Here is a 19318-nt window from a genome sequence, read left to right as displayed (position 1 = left end):
CCACAGGACCATAAGAGTGGCAGAGTGGATCTCCATCACCTCCTCACAAATGTGATCTAGCAGGATCATTATTTAAAGAGAACTTGCAAAATCATTGAGGACCCAACCCCATCCCATGAGCCTTGATTTTGCATGCCAGTCGTTTATGTGGAACCTTATCGAAGGCCTTTTGGAAATCCAGGTACACCACATCCACTGACTCCCCCCCATCTATTTTACCTGTCACCATCTCAAAGAATTCCAGTAGATTTGTCAAGCACGATTTACCTTTTGTAAATCCATGTTGACTCTGTTCGATCCCTTCTCTGCTAGTCATATGCTCCGCTATTACATCCTTAATAATGGATTCCATCATTTTGCCCACTACTGATGTAAGGCTCACCGGCCGATAATTCCCCGCTTTTTCTCTACCCCCCTTTTTAAATAGTGGGGTAACATTAGCTACCCTCCAATCCACTGATCCTGAGTCTTTCGAGTTGTGGAAAATAATTCTTAAAGCATCTGCTATCTGAATGGCCATTCCTTGAGTTCCCTAGGATGTAGATTATCAGGTCCTTGGGATTTATCGGGCTTCAATCCCATCAATTTCCCCAAGACCATGTCCTTAGAGATACTGATTTCTTTCAGCTCCTCCCTTGCATTCGTCTCTATGTTTCCCAACATCCTTGGGAGGTTATTTGGATCCTCTCTTGTGAAAACAGAACTAAAGTAAGAATTTCATTGGTCTGCCCTTTCCTTATTCCCCATTATATATTCCCCTGATTCTGACTGCATGGGACCTACTCTGGATTTCACCAATCTTTTCCTCTTGACATATCTATAAAAGCACACACCACATTCACACCCCTTGAAAGGAGCAGGTTGAGAGGGAGGGAGGAGGGATAATTGCGTCCAGCTAGGAGTAGGGGTGAGGCGGGTTGAGAGTAGACGCCCGCCCACAGCCTGTTTATATGAGAAGCTGCGAGGCTGGAGCCGAGTGTGGCAGCCGGGGGAAGGGGGCGGCCAACATGCTACCGTGTCTGAGACCGCTGCAGAGGTACCGGTTCCCGATCGCACTCGCCCTGCCCGTACTTTTGCTGCTGCCGCTGCCTCTCGCCCTCAGGAGCCAGGTTAGTGAGCGTCCGCGCCCGCGACCCCAGAGTCCGTGCCCCACGATTCAGTCGCATCAGGTGCCGCACAAGCCGTTCGGGGGAAGATTGTGAAGCTTTGCAGAAACTTTTCCCTCAACTTTTAAGGAGAAGGGGGAGGGGGTTTAATCGGGGTCCCTGCTGGGGAAGGGCCGGAGAGTCACCTCATGTAGATTTTGTCCGATGGCCCACATCTGGAGGTGATCCCTGCCCTCTCCAGCGATGTCCTTCCCTCCCTGTAGTTTGCATTGAGTGGTGGTTGCCGGGGTAGGGGGGGGTGGGAAAGGAGGGGGGGGTGGGAAAGGAGGGGGGGGTGGGAAAGGAGGGGGGGGTGGGAAAGGAGGGGGGGGGTGGGAAAGGAGGGGGGGGTGGGAAAGGAGGGGGGGGGGTGGGAAAGGAGGGGGGGGTGGGAAAGGAGGGGGGGGTGGGAAAGGAGGGGGGGGTGGGAAAGGAGGGGGGGGGTGGGAAAGGAGGGGGGGGGTGGGAAAGGAGGGGGGGGGTGGGAAAGGAGGGGGGGGGGTGGGAAAGGAGGGGGGGGGTGGAAAGGAGGGGGGGGTGGGAAAGGAGGGGGAGGAGTGAGAGACAGATGGAGGGAAGGGGACCGAGAGGTGGAGCAGGGATACCCACCGAGGCAGTGTTTGAGCCGTCACTTTCTCTTCTGACAGAAAGCCTACTGTGGGTTCACTGTACTCCTGATGGCTGTTTACTGGTGCTCGGAGGTCATTCCACTGGCCGTCACTGCCATTCTTCCTGTCTTACTCTTCCCGTTGTTTGGAATCATGACATCCAAAGAAGTAAGATCATGCAGGGTGCACAAGTGAAGCATAAATTGCAGTGTGATTAGTACAGTTCCTGGTCTTGGTGTGGGCCGTGTCTGGGATGGGGCCTTAACCTGGTCTCGGTGTGGGCCGTGTCTGGGATGGGGCCTTGCCCTGGTCTCGGTGTGGGCCGTGTCTGGGATGGGGCCTTGACCTGGTCTCGGTGTGGGCCATCTGGGATGGGGCCTTGCCTGGGCTCGGTGTGGGCCGTATCTGGGATGGGGCCTTGCCCTTGTCTCGGTGTGGGCCTTGTCTGGTATGGATATTATCTGGGTTGAGGAGAAGGAGTTATCTGGAATGTAATGATTGGAACCTGCTCTGTTCCACTGGATCTGGATGACAACCCAGTGTGGGTTTACCTGACACCGAGACCAACAACAGTGACCAACCACCAGCAACAATGTGAACACTCTTTTCCTTTTGCTGTCAGTCCCCACTGCAACATGTTTGTAGCCCACCCAGTGCCTATGGGCAGCCTTGGCATTGCAGAGAGGTTTTGTCCTCAGAAGCTGCTCACACCCAAACTGACGAGTTCTGTGGCCATGTTTTCTGATGCAGGTCTGCATGCAGTACTTGAAAGACACAAACATGTTGTTCCTCGGAGGGTTAATGGTAGCTGTGGCCATCGAGAGCTGGAACTTTCACAAACGCATCGCACTGAGAGCTCTCCTCATCGTTGGGGTCAGACCAGCTCTGTAAGACTCCATCATTGGTAGTTTCACCATGGCACTGTTAAACACAAGCAATGATTGGTTGGCGTAGGGCACCAGTCCCCACCTCTGCATGGAGAACATTCTGTTTTTGAGGGGATGAAGTTGTTTTCATTGGGGGGGATGATTAAACTTTGGGACGAGGGCCAGTGGTGGGATGTGGGCTGTTTCAGTGCCTTGCTGTCAGCTTGGAGCCCACAGCCATTTGCCTTCATCAGCGAAGTAGCCCCGAGGCTGTTGATGCAGTCACCACTCGACCACCGACACTGACCAAATAAAATCCCGGAGACACCAATTGTCTGAAATAAAATGAGAAAATGTTGGCGGGTTTAGCCAGTCAGGCAGTATCTGTTGGGGAGGGGGGGGTTTGAATTGGCTGTTGCAAATTGTCCCTAGTGGATGGCTGAGGGGTAGGGTCAGGGTAGTTGATGGGAATGGGGGTGGGGGCAGAGGGAGTGTGTCTGAGAGAGGAGGAGGGGTGAGGGAGGGGCTTTAATGAGGGAAGATGGTGTCTGATGGAAGGGAGTGTCAGAGGGTAATTCAGAGGAGATGGGGGGGGGTTTGGGAGCACGGCTGTGATGGAGGGGTTCTTGAGAGGAGATTGAGGGAGGAGGGATGATTCTGAGGGAGGGAGGTCTGAGGGCTGCTCTGTGAACTCCCCCCCCCCCTCATGTTCTGTCCTTCCTTCCCAGGTTGATGATGGGCTTCATGGGTGTCACAGCCTTCCTCTCCATGTGGATCAGTAACACAGCCACCACCACCATGATGGTGCCCATCGCCCAGGCCGTGCTCGACCAGCTCAGCACCACCAGTGTCCAATCACCAAACCTGGAGGGAGGACCTAGTCCAGACCCTCCTGGTGTGGAACTGGAGGAGAAGCACGCCAGTCCTGTTGTCCATCAGCCAGGTCTGTGGTCGCTGACCTTCCCAGGAGAGGGTTGGGGGGTTTACAATGGTCCCCAACCAGCATTTCCCAGGTCTTCCCTCAGATAATTGTCCGCTAACCCTGTGATTCTAGCCTTGCTCGGGGCTGGCCAGCTCCTCCTCATCTGCTCTCACTTCCCAGCGGCTCTCCCTTGCAATCGAGAGGGACTGGCTTCTACTCCACTCATCATCATTGAGCACATAAACAGGCCCTTCTGCCCTTCTCGACTCTGCTGACAACGTAGCCTCCCTGACCTAGTCCCATTTGGTAAAACCACAACACTGGAGAAACTCAGCAGGTCAGAGACTTTATGCAGCAAAGATAAAGGTACAGAAGTAATGATTCAGGCTTGGGCCCTTCATCAAAGGGCAAGCAAAATGTCAGCAAGAACCTGAACAAAATGGTGGGGGGAGGGGTCTGGGTGGATTCTGAGAGAGGGAGATCTGAGGGAGAGGGGTCTGGGGGGTATTCTGAGGGAGGGAGATCTGAGGGAGAGGGGTCTGGGGGGTATTCTGAGGGAGAGGAGGTCTGAAGAAGAGGGGATGGGAGTTCTGAGGGAGGGAAGATCTGAGAGCTGGAGGAAAGAAGGCAGAGAGTGGGGAAGGGAGGGAGAACGAGGAGTGAGCGAGCAGAAACTGGAGGTCAACGTTAATGCCATCTAGCTGGAGAAGTCCCAGACGCAAATTCCAGTGTGTTTCCTCTAATTTACAGGTGGTCTTGATGGGACAGTACAAGGACATGGACGGACATGTGAGTGTGAGAGTGGGGTTGGAATTGAACACTGGGAGATCCCTGTCACTAATGCGATTGCCCAGTCTGTGTTCAGTCTCTCCAATGTAGAAACAGTCTCCCTCCCTCCATCATCCACTGATTACCTCCTGCCTATGGGACCGTGTTCCTCCCACTGCCCCGCTCCATTTTGCTCTTGCTTTGATGAAGGGCTCAAGCCCGAAATGTTGGTTCTGTATCATTACCTTTGCTACTGTTTAACCTGAGTTTCTACCCCTGGCGCTTTGCTGCCTGGTCTCTGCAGCACTGGGCTGACGGGCTGTCGTGTGTGGCTTCCTTCCTGCAGGTCTGAGCTGCCAGGTTGCTGAGACCCAGGACCCCGAGTCCAGGCTGAAGCGGGGCCTGGTTGCAGGCTCCAGCCCCCAGGACGAGATTGAGCAGCAGTGCCGTTTGCGAAAGATGCTGTCCTTGTCCATCTGCTACGCAGCCAGTATTGGGGGCACAGCCACGCTGACGGGGACCGGCCCTAACCTGGTGCTGAAGGGACAGTTTGGCCAGTGAGTGCCTCTCCACCCCCTCTCCAAGCTTCTCCCCTCCCTTGGAGCTGTGCTCAGTTGCTAGGGCCAAGTCAGCCCTGTGCGGAAACTCTGTCGTCAAGGCGATACAGTAGCATTAAATCAGCCCAAAGATCTAGAGGGAAGAACCCAGGCTGACAGTGTCTGCTCAGTGAGGTGTTAACTCAAGCTGCCCATTCCTGAGGATGGAGGGAACCAGTGCTCTCTGCCCGTCTCCTGGTCAGAATCCTCATGGTCGGCCGCAGACTTGGGATTAAGCTACTCACTGCCCCGAGTCTTTGTGGAACATCGTAGCTGCTATGGTAGGAGTGGTCCACAGTAATTCATTGTGTTGTCTAAGAAAGGGCAGCACAGTTAGTGCCACACCAGCAATCCGGATCAAATCCTGCGCCGTCCGTAAGGAGCTTGTACGCTCTCCCCATGTCTGTGTGGGTTTCCTCCAGTTCCCTCCCACCTTCCAAACACGTAAGGGGATCGTAGGTCAATCAGGGTATTTGGGGGCTTGTTACCATGCTGTATGTCCAAATTAAAAGATAATTCCAACGAGATTGATTCTTACAAGTGTGGTCACAGGGGAGAGCTCTGCTCTAATTCCCTGCCCACGGGAATCAACGCACTGGTCCCTTACCCTGGCAGTCCACCTGATCTTTGGTTCCTGTGGGTTGATCCATTAGCGTCATTATGGTTTCTGCAGTAACCCGTGGTGTCACCCCACCCCCCGGCAGCAACAAAAACAACAGCGCTTGCTGATGGCGCGTGCAGACGGAACCACACGATTTGAAGCGTCATTGTCATTGGGGAATAATGTCAAACCGCATGAGTTTTTCAAGCTCTGCTGGGACCAAGGAAAACTGCCTCAGGACCTTCGTGATGCCATCATCAGCACACTGTACAAAAACAAAGGCGAGAAATCAGACTGCTCAAACTACAGGGGAATCACGCTGCTCTCCATTGCAGGCAAAATCTTCGCTAGGATTCTCCTAAATAGAATAATACCTAGTGTCGCCGAGAATGTTCTCCCAGAATCACAGTGCAGCTTTCGTGCAAACAGAGGAACTACTGACATGGTCTTTGCCCTCAGACAGCTCCAAGAAAAGTGCAGAGAACAAAACAAAGGACTCTACATCACCTTTGTTGACCTCACCAAAGCCTTCGACACCGTGAGCAGGAAAGGGCTTTGGCAAATACTAGAGCGCCTCGGATGCCCCCCAAAGTTCCTCAACATGGTTATCCAACTGCACGAAAACCAACAAGGTCGGGTCAGATACAGCAATGAGCTCTCTGAACCCTTCTCCATTAACAATGGCGTGAAGCAAGGCTGCGTTCTCGCACCAACCCTCTTCAATCTTCTTCAGCATGATGCTGAAACAAGCCATGAAAGACCTCAACAATGAAGATGCTGTTTACATCCGGTACCGCATGGATGGCAGTCTCTTCAATCTGAGGCGCCTGCAAGCTCACACCAAGACACAAGAGAAACTTGTCCGTGAACTACTCTTTGCAGACGATGCCGCTTTAGTTGCCCATTCAGAGCCAGCTCTTCAGCGCTTGACGTCCTGTTTTGCGGAAACTGCCAAAATGTTTGGCCTGGAAGTCAGCCTGAAGAAAACTGAGGTCCTCCATCAGCCAGCTCCCCACCATGACTACCAGCTCCCCCACATCTCCATTGGGCACACAAAATTCAAAACGATCAACCAGTTTAGCTATCTCGGCGGCACCATTTCATCGGATGCAAGGATCGTCAATGAGATAGACAACAGACTCGCCAAGGCAAATAGCGCCTTTGGAAGACTACACAAAAGAGTCTGGAAAAACAACCAACTGAAAAGAGCCGTTGTCATACCGAGACTCCTGTTCGGCTCTGAATTGTGGGTCCTTTACCGGCATCACCTACGGCTCCTAGTACGCTTCCACCAGCGTTGTCTCCGCTCCATCCTCAACATTCATTGGAGTGACTTCATCTCCAACATCGAAGTACTCGAGATGGCAGAGGCCAACAGCATCAAATCCACGCTGCTGAAGATCAAACTGTGCTTGGTAGGTCACGTCTCCAGAATGGAGGACCATCGTCTTCCCAAGATCGTGTTATATGGCGAGCTCTCCACTGGCCACCGAGACAGAGGTACACCAAAGAAGAGGTACAAGGACTGCCTAAAGAAAGCTCTTGGTGCCTGCCACGTTGACCACCGCCAGTGGGCTGATATCGCCTCAAACCGTGCATCTTGGCGCCTCACAGTTCAGCGGGCAGCAACCTCCTTTGAAGAAGACCGCAGAGCCCACCTCACTGTCAAAAGACAAAGGAGGAAAAACCCAACACCCAACCCCAACCCACCAATTTTCCCCTGCAACCGCTGCAACCGTGTCTGCCTGTCCAGCATCGGACTTGTCAGCCACAAACGAGCCTGCAGCTGACGTGGGCATTACCCCTCCATAAATCTTCGTCCGCGAAGCCAAGCCAAAGAGAAGAAAGATAATGACCACTCTGACCGGAGCCCAGTAGAAGGTTCAGAAAGGAAATGAGTATCAAGTTTTAGCCTCGTATTGATACATGTAAACTGGGCTGGCGAAAAATGCTTTTGTGGTTACAGGGATATTTTTATAATAAAGACTGCATTTCTGCTGAAACACTGCACAAAATTTTTATTGACTGTCCTTTTGGCGTCACCCCCTCTAATGGGGACGCCCTGTGAGGTCCGTGCACCCCCCACCCCACCCCCCCCCCCCCACGTGACGCCAGTGAGTGAATCACCTTCTCGATCAGGGAGAGTTAGTCTGGGTCTGAGTGAAATGCAGGGATTGTCCCCAGAATTGCTCTCCTGACTTACAGAGGACAGAGGACTTGCTGAGCTTCCCCTGCATCAACAGCAATGAGAACCACAGGCCTTCATTCTCACCTCTCTTTCAATAACAGAGGGATTGTTCTCTCCCCACCCTCCCTCCATTCCCTTAATGGATATCCCAGCCCAACTCGCAATACAGCCATGGTTCTCCATTCACAGGTTTCCAGGCCGCAAGGTTCTGAAACCCAGCTCCTCTTAGAGATTGTAGATAGTTCATGGGCAGCACCGACTGTGATTCTTACCCCCTCCCTCCCTCCCACTCCATGCTCTGCCCTTCCATCCACCTCTCTCCCCCCTCACACATCCTCTCCTCCTCTCCCCACTCCTGTTCATTCACTCCCCACTCTCGTTCTCACCCTCTCCTTTGCCCCTTTCCCTCCCCTTCCCTCCTCTGCCCCTTCCCCTCACTCACCCTCCCTCCCTTCCATCTGTCCTCTCCCTTCCCCCCCCTCCCCATGCCCCCTTGCTCCCCCTCCCCAGTTTTCCCAAGAGATGGTCAAGAACCAGGATGAATTCCCCCCTAACGCTGTGTTTGTGGTTTGAAGGATCTTTCCTGAGAATGGTGGAGTGATCAACTTTACCTCGTGGTTTGGCTTTGCCTTCCCGAACATGGTCATCACGCTCACCTGCTGCTGGATCTGGCTGCATGCCCTGTTTCTGGGAGTGAAGTGAGTGTCTGCTGGATTTGAACCTGCCAATGGGGGTCTCCTTGGGGATGTGGGAGGAAGGTGTGGCCCAGATCCGGGGAGGTGCAGCCTTCTGGGATCCGACAGACCAACTCCAGGAGGGTGGGTGGGCAGGGCAGAAGCTGAGGGGTTCCTTGGAGACCAGGAGAAGGAGGATACACCAAACTGCAGAGCTTCCTAGGTCCAGGTTGCTTACTCCCTGATGCTTCTAGGCTCTGGTTCCCCCCCCCACAACCCCCTGACTCTGGGCTTTCTGGGACAACCTGGTGATTGAGTGACCTGGTGCTCCAGTAAGGTGTTGCATTTTGGAAGGACAAACTAAGAAAGGACTTGCACGGAAAATGGTTGGGCACTGAGGAGTGCGGTAGAACAGGGGGATCTGGGAACACAGATACAAAGTGGCGTCACAGGTGGATAGGGTTGTAAAGAGAGTTTCTGGCATATTGGCCTTCATAAATCAATATGTTATGGTAAAGTTGTATAAGACATTGATGAGGCCAAATTTGGAGAATTGTGTTCAATTTTGGTCACCAAACTACAGGAAAGATATCAATAAGATTAAAAGAGGGCAGAGAAGATTTACTAGGATGTTGCCCAGACTCCAGGAACTGAGTTACAGGGAAAGGGTAAACAGATTAGGGCTTTATTCCCTGGAGAGTAGAAGAATGAGGGGAGATTTGATAGAGGTATTTAAAATTATGAGCGGGATAGATAGAGTTAATGTAGGTCGGCTTAATGTAGGGTGGATGAGCTACAAACCAGAGGATATGGGTTAAGGGTGAAAGGGGAAAAGTTTAGGGGAAACAGGAAGGGGAACTTCTTCACACGGAGAATGGTGGGATGTGGACGAACTGCCAGCTTACATGGTGAATGTGGTTCAATTTTAACATTTAAGAAGAATTTAGACAGGTCCATAAATGGGAGGGGTATGGACTGGGTTCAGGTCAGTGGGACAAGGCAGAATATTATTTTGGCACAGTCGAGAAGGACCAAAGGGCCTGGTTCTGTGCTGAGGTGTTGTATGGCCCCTCTTGCACTAACAAAAGCTGAGAGGGCAGGGGTCGAGCATGCCAGTGATGAGGGTAAGCTTCAGTAAGGCTTCAGGGGACCAGCACCTCTCTCGAAACCCATCAAGGTTGGGGAACGGAGGCTCTGAGCAGTTTTGTTTCACCCACAGCTTCAGGGCTCTGTGGAGATGTGGTGCAGAGTCATCGGTGAGGGAAAGCGCGGCCTACAGCGTGATCCGGGTGGAGTACCGCAAGCTGGGCCCAATGACCTTGGCCGAGAAGCTGGTCCTTGGCCTCTTCGTCCTGCTGGTGCTCCTGCTGTTCACAAGGGATCCTGGCTTTGCCCCCGGCTGGGCAACGATCTTCTTCAACAGGAAGGGCAAGGAGTAAGTCTATATGTCGAGTCTGCTGATTGTACAGCCTAGCCCAGGCCCTTCGGCCCTCGATGTCGTGCCAACCTACTCTGTATATTCTTACAAAAACTAAACCCTCCCTTCCCTATAACCCTTTATTTTTCTTCCATCCATCTGCCTGTCTAAAAGTCTCTTAAATACCCCTAACGTTCCACCTCCACCAGCATCCCTGGCAATGTGTTCCAGGCCCCCACAACTCTGTGTGTATATTTAAAAAAAAACTTACTCCTGACATCTCCCCTAAATTTCCTTCCCTTCACTATGTACAGATGTCCTCTGGTGTTTGCTGATCATGCCCTGGGAAATAAGTGCTGGCTGTCCACCCTATCTATTCCTCTCAGAATCTTGTAGAGCTCAATCACGTCTCCTCTCATCCTTCTAGGCTCCAAAGAGAAAGGTCCCAGCTCTGCTAACCTTGCCTCCTAAGACTTGTATCCCAATCCAGGCAACATCCTGGTAAATTCCTCTGCATCCTCTCCACAGTTTCCACATCCTTTCTGTAATGAGGTGACCAGAACTGAACACAATACTTTAAGTGTCAAATTTGTAGAGTTGTACTATGACCTCTCTATACCCAAACTCAATCCCCCCAACTAGTGAAGCCCAGTGACCCACAGACCTTCTTAATTATCCTATCAACCTGTGTGGTGACCTTGAGGGATGTATGGATTTGGACCCCAAGGTCCCTCTGTTCATCTACACCATTAAGTAACCGACCATTAACCCTGTACTCAGCCTTCTGGTTTGTCCTTCCAAAATGCATCACCTCACACTCCATCTACCAAAAACTCTCTTTGCAACCCTGTCCACCTGTGACACCACTTTCAGGGAATTATATACTTGCCATTCTTCCCAGGTCCCTCTGCTCTACCACACTCCTCAGTGCTCGACCATTTACCATATACGTCCTTTCTTGGTTTGTCCTTCCAAAATGCAACACCTCACACTTGTCTGCATTAAATACCATCTGCCATTTTTCAGCCCATTTATCCATCTGGACCACATCCCTCTGCAAATTTTGAAAACCTTCTTTGCCATCCACAAAAGCCTCTAATCTTAGGGTCATCTTAAGTGCAAGTAAAGAGAATAACTGTATATACTCATGTAATCAATGATCCCGTGGAATAGTTGACCCCAAATTTTTGGGTGAGTTTTTTGTATGACCCATGTAAAAGTCGACCACCACCCCCATTTTTGGGCCCAGGTGACCCTGTCTGAGCTCCTGACCCTCCCCCACCTCCACTGTGGACTTCCCATCGATCCTGTACACCTGACGCCCCCAACCGTGGATCCTCGCCCCAGCCGCGCACCCATCCGAACTCCCGACACCTTGAACAATGCAGGTACTTACTGAGATCAAAAGTTTAACCTGTGTAAAATTCCACCCCTCCCCCACATGGTGGGCCATGTGGTCCAAAAAATATTCATTGATTACCCATGCAGTTCAGCACAGACCTGTGGGCCGAACATCCTGGGCAGTGCTATTCTATGTTGTGCCTCACTGAAGCGATGCTGGTTTGTCTCGGGCCCTGGCTGCAGTCCAGTCCTGGCTGCACATTCCCAGGGTGCTGAATGCTCCAGCCTAGTTGTCATGCTGTGCTTGTGCTCTGCAGCTGAAGGGCACGAGGCCAAGCAATAGCTACAGACTTGGGTAGTGATGTGAGGGCGAGCTCAGGGCCCAGTGAGGGTAGCTGTGAAGTAGTGACAGGAGCAAGAGCCAGCTTGCTGGGGTCTGCCCTCGCCAAGGGACAGAGGCCCCTCCCATTTGCCCTGTTGCCCCTCTGTGCTGCTGCGACTGGTGGAGGAGTGGCTGCCTGCAAGGTGCCTGGACCCTGGGAGATCAGCCATAGGCAGGGGGCCAAGGTTCTGTCTGTGGTCCAGGAACTGAGAGCTGGGAGAGCATGGGAATGAGGGCAGCTCCGACAGGGTGGTCTGGAGCCAGAGTTGAAGGGCACGAGCAGTGGATGTTCTGACGTTCTCCAGGATAGTGGATTCTGGAAATGGGGCAGAGGCTTTGAGGCGAGAGGGGAGAGGCCGAAGGGGAATTTGCCCACTGAGGCAGGTGGAACAAGCTGCCGGAGGAAGGTGTAGAAACAGGGATGTCCCCCTCCCAATCCTGCCCGCATTCCCCTCCCAACCCTGCCCACGTTCCCCTCCCAATCCTGCCCGCATTCCCCTCCCAACCCTGCCCACGTTCCCCTCCCAACCCTGCCCGCGTTCCCCTCCCATCCCTGCCCGCGTTCCCCTCCCAACCCTGCCCACATTCCCCTCCAACCCTGTCTGCGTCTCCCCCTCACCCTGCCCATTCTTCACCAGCTGAGCTGCTGTGAAGACACTCACTGATGGGGTGGGGGGAAATTGGGGAATTGCAGTGATTCACTGCCCCCTGGGTGAGGACAGTTCTCTCTGCCCATGTGGTTTGAGACTGGACCCCCTGGCCTGGGGACAACATCCATGCTGTAAAGAATGTTTAGGTGAGAAGGTCTCTGAACTCCGGACAAGGCAGACCGAGTCTTTTCAAGGAATGACCCCTCCCGTACCAGGGAGTCACCTGGTGATGTTTGGCCAGGGGACACACTTCCTTTGTTGGGCTGTGTTCACCACGGACTCTCAGTCTGGATGACGGACAGTGGCCCCAAACACAGGACGGCGCCCCTACCCTGTGCCAATGAATGTCCCGGGTACTGTGGTGACCACCCTCTGCTTGTTTCAGGTTTGTCACCGATGCCACGGTGGTAATTTTCATCGCGCTCCTCCTCTTCGTTTACTCCAGTGCAGAGGTCACAGCCCCCACCCTGGGCACGAGGGTCTTGTGCTCCAGAGGAAGGCGAGGCAGGTAGGTGCTTGGGTGAAGGGCCTCCTCCCGGTGCCCTGGGTGTCGGGACAGGGACAAGTGTTGGCTGTGGGAAATTATCCCACTCCCCCTTAGAACAGCATCAAACAGTACAGGTCCTTCGGCCCACAATATTGGGCCAACCCATATAAACCAAGACAACCCTTCCGCCCCTCACACCATCACCTTCTATTTTTCTGACATCCTTGTGCGTGTCTAAGAGTTTTTTAAATGCCTCCCAATGTTCCAGCCTCCACCACTATCCTTGGCAACGCATTCCAGGCCCCCACTGCTCTCTGACTGGGCCCTGAACCTTCCTGCACTCCTCCTGAAACAGATGTCCCTTGGAAACATTTGTGTCCCCCCTGACGGTCGCCCAGTGCCTTCTGTCAGGGTGAGAGTTAGGGACATGTCTGGGTGAATCCACCCCAGCAGAGAGGAGTCCAGGGTCAGTTTAACTTCCAATGCAACGACAACCCACGCCTACACGCGCCCACAGGCGCCCATGCTCACAGGCGCCCACGCCCACACGCCTCTCTTGATCACATCTCTCAGAGTTGTACCAATTCTCTGCAAGCAGCCCCTGGTGAGGGGGGGGGGAGGTGGGGACTGTTAGATGGGTCAAGGGGAGAACCCCGATCAGGGGCAGGTTATCAACTCCAATCACAAGGGCAATTATCACACTTCATGGAATCCTCCTCCTTTACCTTGGTGATTAACGTTGCTGCTGCTCTGCTCTAACCGATCTCTCTGCTGTGTTTCCACCACCGTACTAAGTATGGGTGGACTAGCTGGACTGCTCCAGCCTTCTCACTGGAACTCGCACTAAATCTGCTCCTGAACAAGAACTTCAATGAAACAGCTCCTTGTGGGCAGGCAGGGCTTTCAAGGAGGGGTGGAAACACTCCACTCACCTCCCACCCATCCCCTACCTCCACTCCCCACCCCCTCACCCACCACCCCTACCCCCACCCATCCCCAACAATCTCCCCCACATCCCCACCCTCCCAACCACCCCCATGTCCTCACCCTCCTTTCTCCCAGCCGAGTCCCCACATCCCGACCCACCCCCACACTCCCACACACCCTTCACTCTCCTTCCCCCACCCCAGGATAACGCCCACCTCAGACCAAAGTCCTTGCTCAGAGTCCCCACGACCCGACCGATTGACTGAGCATGTTGTTCTGTCTTCACTGCACAGCCAGTGAGCTGGGGGAGAGCTCCACAGGCCGCCTCCTGGAGTGGCCCCTGGTCCAGCGGAAGCTGCCTTGGAACGTTATCCTGCTGTTGGGAGGAGGGTTTGCCTTGGCCAGGGGCTGCGAGGTAAGGCACTGAATCACCAAGACACAAAGTTTGGCTTTGTATGCTATCCAGGCACGTCAACTCGAACAGCTGGTTGTGCAATAATAACAGATAAACAACAGTGCAGGGAGTGGGTGCATCAAGTAGCTCAGGGTATAGACCAGCCATTCTCAATCTTTCCTCAGCTATGCACCTCCCCCCCCCCCCCCCAGCACTTAAGACTCTGCTCAAAATGTTATGGGCCCCCTTCCCTATGATTAAAAACACACAGAAACCCTGAGGAACTCAGCCCGTCTCCAGCCCTTGGGAGGTAAAAATGTAACCTATGCTTCAGAGGGAATCCTTCCTCAAGGTGTGAGTAAAATCAGGAAGGCGTCAGAATAAAGACTGAAGGTCAGCCTTGGGGAGGGGTCCAGACCAACAAAAGGTGCTAATTGGATGTGATGAGGAGGAGAGGTGAGAATTGAAAGGAGAAAGGAAGAGGGAGGGAGGGAGAGAGAGAGAGAACTAGAGGGAAGGAAATGGGGAAGAGAAAGAGAGAACTTGAGGGATGGGGAGAGAGAGAGAAGCAGATGGGGAAGAGAGAGAGAGAGAGAGAGGAGAGGGGGAGGAGATGGGGAAGAGAGGGAGGAGATGGGGAAGAGAGGGAGGAGATGGGGAAGAGAGGGAGGAGATGGGGAAGAGAGGGAGGAGATGGGGAAGAGAGAGAGGAGATGGGGAAGCGAGAGAGGAGATGGGGAAGCGAGAGAGGAGATGGGGGAGAGAGTGGAGATGGGGGAGAGAGTGGAGATGGGGAGAGAGAGAGGAGATGGGGAGAGAGAGAGGAGATGGGGAGAGAGAGAGGAGATGGGGAGAGAGAGAGGAGATGGGGAGAGAGAGAGGAGATGGGGAGAGAGAGAGGAGATGGGGAGAGAGAGAGGAGATGGGGAGGGAGATGAGGAGATGGGAAGAGAGAGAGGAGATGGGAAGAGAGAGAGGAGATGGGGAGAGAGAGAGGAGATGGGGGAGAGAGAGAGGAGATGGGGGAGAGAGAGGAGATGGGGGGAGAGAGAGGAGATGGGGAGGGAGATGAGGAGATGGGGAGAGAGAGGAGATGGGGAGAGAGAGTGGAGATGGGGGAGAGAGAGTGGAGATGGGGGAGAGAGAGAGGAGATGGGGAGAGAGAGAGGAGATGGGGAGAGAGAGGAGATGGGGAGAGAGAGAGGAGATGGGGAGAGAGAGAGGAGATGGGGAGAGAGAGAGGAGATGGGGAGAGAGAGAGGAGATGGGGAGAGAGAGAGGAGATGGGGAGAGAGAGAGGAGATGGGGAGAGAGAGGAGATGGGGGAGAGGGAGGAGATGGGGAGAGAAGGAGGAGATGGAGAGAGAGGAGTTGGGGAAGAGGGAGAGGAGGGAAAGAGAGAAAGAGGAGGGTAATTGAGAGAGGAGAGGGGGAGGGAGGGGAGGGAGAGAGGAGGGGAAGAGAGATAACTAGAGGGAAGGAGACAGGTGTGTGAGAGAGAGAGAGAGAGAGAGAGAGAGAGAACTAGAGAGAACAAGTGGGGGGGGGGATTGGGCAGAGCAGGGTTTAGCAGAAACTGGAGAAATTGATGTTAATACCATCCAGTTGGAGGGGCCCAGATGGAAGACGAGGTGTTGTTCCTCCGATCTGTGGGTGATCTCAGTCTGGCAGTGGGCGTGGGACCACGACAGACCTGTCAACAGGGTGAAGCAGTCCAGTTTAGTTGGTTTCTTCTGACTAGATTAAAAATATTTGTCACCTGAACAAGGTGAAAACAAGGCTTTGATGTGCTGTGACCCCCCCAGAGGGCTATAGGGGCCCTGTTGAGAATTGGCTGGTCATCGAGGACGTCTATAAAGACCGCCACCACCCAGGCCAGGCCCTCTTCATTCTGCCATCAGGGAAGAGGTACAGGAGCCTGAAGACGAGCATCCAGTGACACAAGGACAGCTTCTTCCCCACTGCCATCAGGTTCCTGAATAATTAATGAACCGATGACACTGTCTGACTTTGACATTTCGAGCTCTATTTGTATTTGTTTTGTATGGTGGTTTCTATGAACATTCGCCCTGTGACGCTGGCACAAAAGGATGAATTTCATGACTTTTTCACGACAATAAATTCTGATTCTGAACAGTCCAAAATAACAGACCAAAGTCTAGTCAACAGCCCCTGGTGTACAGCTAATCCCAGTGTGAACCGCAGTAGGCGGACCTCCTCGTCTCCACACTAACGAGATGTTCTGCTGTTGATGGCCTGTCATTAGCAGGGCACCAAGGAGAAACGATCATCATTTTCTCCCTGGGCTCAACAACACCCGTGCACTCCCAGGTCCTGCTGGTTGAGGACAGGGTGGGGACTGATTCCACCTCCAACTTATCACAGGATCACACTCCTTCAGCTTGAGGAACAGCTGTGGATCAGTTCTGTCCTCTGGGGCCTCCCAGGGTGCAGGGCAGAGCTGCAGGTGTGGCTAGAGGTGCTGGACCTCCCCAGACACAGCACACTCATCCTTTCCAGCGCTGCCCTTGTCTAATACCCACCTCACTCCCACCACCCACTTTTCATCAACTGTGAACCTTTCATCTATCGAAGGTTCAACACAAGGCACTGGGGGCTGGAGAAGGCCACTCAGCCCCTCGAGACTGTCCCACCGTTCACTATGATCATGGCCACACTGCCTCTCCCATGATTGGACCATGGACAGCACCTGGTGTCCAGGCCCACCTCATCACCCCCTGACTCTCACACGCCCAGCCTGGGCCTGTGGGTGTGGGAATGGCCTGCTGGAGAGGGCACTGATCTCCTCACTGGGCCTTGCCTGGGACAGGGCAGAGGTCAAGGGAAGACATGGAGCAGGAGAAAGGTCAGGAACAGGGCAAAGGTCAGGGGCAGGGAGGGGACAGGGCAAAGGTCATGGGCAGAGATGGGATGGGGCAAAGGCTGGAAGGAGAGGTGAGAGTGCAAAGGTCGGGGCGGTGGGGAGGGAGAACAAAGGTCATGGACAGTGGGGCGGGAGGACGAAGATCAGGGCGGCTGGAGGGGGGGGGAGGCTGGAGGCTCCACTGATGGTGGGGGTGATGGGTTGGAACACTGAGATCTGCTCTCCCTCCTGCAGGAGTCGGGCCTCTCCCAGTGGCTGGGAACACAGTTGCTTCCACTTCAAAACATGCCCCCGTGGAGTATCGCCGTCATCCTGTGCCTGCTGATCGTCACCTTCACCGAGTGCACCAGTAACGTGGCCACGGCCACCATTTTCCTTCCCATCCTGGCTTCCATGGTGGGTCTCAGCTCCTCCCCTGGGCTGTGTCCGGGAGGTGTGGGTGAGGTCAGGGGGATTGTAAGGGCTGGTGTGCGGAGGGAGAAGGGAGCTCAACGCGGGGCAGACAAGTTCACCAGGATATTCCCGGGGCTGCAGGAGCTCGGGCTGTCAGGAGGGGCTGGGAACTTCCTCCTGCGGGGGGGCGGGGGTGGGGTAGGAGGACTACACTAGGAACATGGACAAGGTGAAAGGTTGCAGACTGTTCCCCAGGGTGGGGCTGTCTCACACACATGGTGGTGGGTGAATGGAATGAGCTGCTGGGCCAGGGATGAGGACTGAACAGGCAGGTGGGAGTCGCTGGATGAGGGCTTTTTCGGCATGGAGGAGACGGGCCGAACAGCCTGCTTTCCTGCTACAGAACTCCAGGACATGGGCGAGGACAGTTTTCTCACATTCTACCTACACTGACCTCACACTAACCCCACATGGACCCCTCACGGACCCTGCTCTCTCTCCCATCCAGACCACTTTGATGCGACTGAATCCCCTGTATGTGATGATCCCGGCCACACTCAGCACCTCCTTGGCCTTCATGCTGCCGGTGGCCACTCCACCCAATGCCATCGTCTTCTCCTACGGCCACCTCCAGGTTTCTGACATGGTGAGTGTGTGGCAGGGGAGCCGGATGTAGGAGGGGGAACCCCAGTAGAGGTGTCTGTACGCAGGAGTCCTCCCCCATTACAGCAGGAGTCGGTGTAGGACGTGTGCGTTGAGTGCGAGAGGCTGCAGCTCCTTTTCGCCCACCAGAAGGGGGTTCTCCTCAGGTTCTGGCTGCACTTCAGCTCCGCGCTCCTGATCTAAGCTCCCAGGTCGATCTCCTTGTGGGGTTGCTGTTGGGCTTGGACGAGCTAGCTGTTCACAGGCTGAGGTGGTGGGCAGTTGAGGGTCTGGGGCGAGCTTGCCCGTACGTTGGCCGAGTTCCGGGAACACTGGGTCGCCAGTCGCAATTACTCCCCCTCACGCTGTGGTGACGTGTTATTGAAGGGTGGGGGGGGAGGGAGGTGGTTTAGCTCCGTGTATTTGTGTATGTGATGTCGTTACTGTAAAGGGGTGATCCACCCCCTCACTGCTCATCCCCTTCGCCATCCCACCCCCTCATCCCCCAACCCCCTCACTGCTCATCCCCTCTCCACCCTCACCTCCCCACCCCCTCACCTACACACTGCACTCCGTCCCCCACCAGCTCCAGTGCTAGGCTGTCCTCACCCAACCCAATACCCCTACAACCCACCCAACCCCACTTCATCTGCCCTCTCCCCATCTCGCTTGCCTTTACTCCACCTAACCCGGCTCCACCCTGTCCCCAGAGCTTTTGTGCTCATGGGGCAGAGGGCGAGAGATCACCACGTCGTCCATGACATCGACTACGTTGGGGCTGCCTCTTGCACCCACAATGAGCTCGTCAACTTCTACCCCGATCTCCAATTCACCCGGTCCATCCCTGGCAACCCTCTTCTTCCTTCTCCATCTCAGAGACCAACTCTCGACAGTCCGAGGCCAGGTAGGTGATAACGAGTGTTTGCCTCTGCAGGTGAAGGCCGGTCTCGTCCTCAACCTGATCGGGGTAGCGTCCATCACCCTGGCCATCAACACCTGGGGCAAGGCCATGTTCCAGCTCGACACCTTCCCCACCTGGGCCAACATCTCCAACTCCCTGTGAGGTCGCACATCTATCCAGCCGGCGGCCAAGGTCCCAGGGACCAAGGCCATCCAAGGATCACAGCAGGAAGGGCAGGAGCATCTTCCTCCGTGTTGGTGGCTAAATAAATCCAGCAATGTTAGTGCAGCCGGTGAATTTTAAATTTATTTAAAGTAAAATTATTTATTAAATGTCGATGGTAACAGGCCATTTCAGCCCACAAGTCCGTGCCGCCCTATTAACCTACACCCCCCCCCCCCCGGTACGTTTTTGAAGGGTGAGAGGAAACTGGCACCCCCAGGAAAACCCACACAGACACGGGGAGAACATGCAAACTCCTCACAGACAGCACGGGATTCGATTCTGACCGCGCTGTGATGTGAGATTTTAA

The 19318-nt window shown here is 54.2% G+C and overlaps 1 protein-coding gene across 1 annotated transcript; it reads left to right on the top strand.

Annotated features, from left to right (window-relative positions):
• The first annotated feature begins 886 nt into the window (after window positions 1–886).
• Window positions 887–19069, top strand: LOC138749149 (Na(+)/citrate cotransporter-like). Its single transcript, XM_069910140.1, is given in 13 exon segments — window positions 887–1109; window positions 1793–1921; window positions 2504–2640; window positions 3348–3562; window positions 4292–4330; window positions 4656–4866; window positions 8270–8392; window positions 9588–9803; window positions 12544–12678; window positions 13870–13987; window positions 17085–17246; window positions 17752–17889; window positions 18820–19069. Coding segments are annotated over 13 exon segments (1911 nt in total). The 5' UTR covers window positions 887–950; the 3' UTR covers window positions 18949–19069.
• The last annotated feature ends 249 nt before the right edge of the window (window positions 19070–19318 follow it).

This window comes from Narcine bancroftii, chromosome 14 (assembly GCF_036971445.1).
Source record: "Narcine bancroftii isolate sNarBan1 chromosome 14, sNarBan1.hap1, whole genome shotgun sequence".
NCBI lineage: Eukaryota > Metazoa > Chordata > Chondrichthyes > Torpediniformes > Narcinidae > Narcine > Narcine bancroftii.
This window is presented reverse-complemented; position numbering and strand designations above follow the sequence as displayed.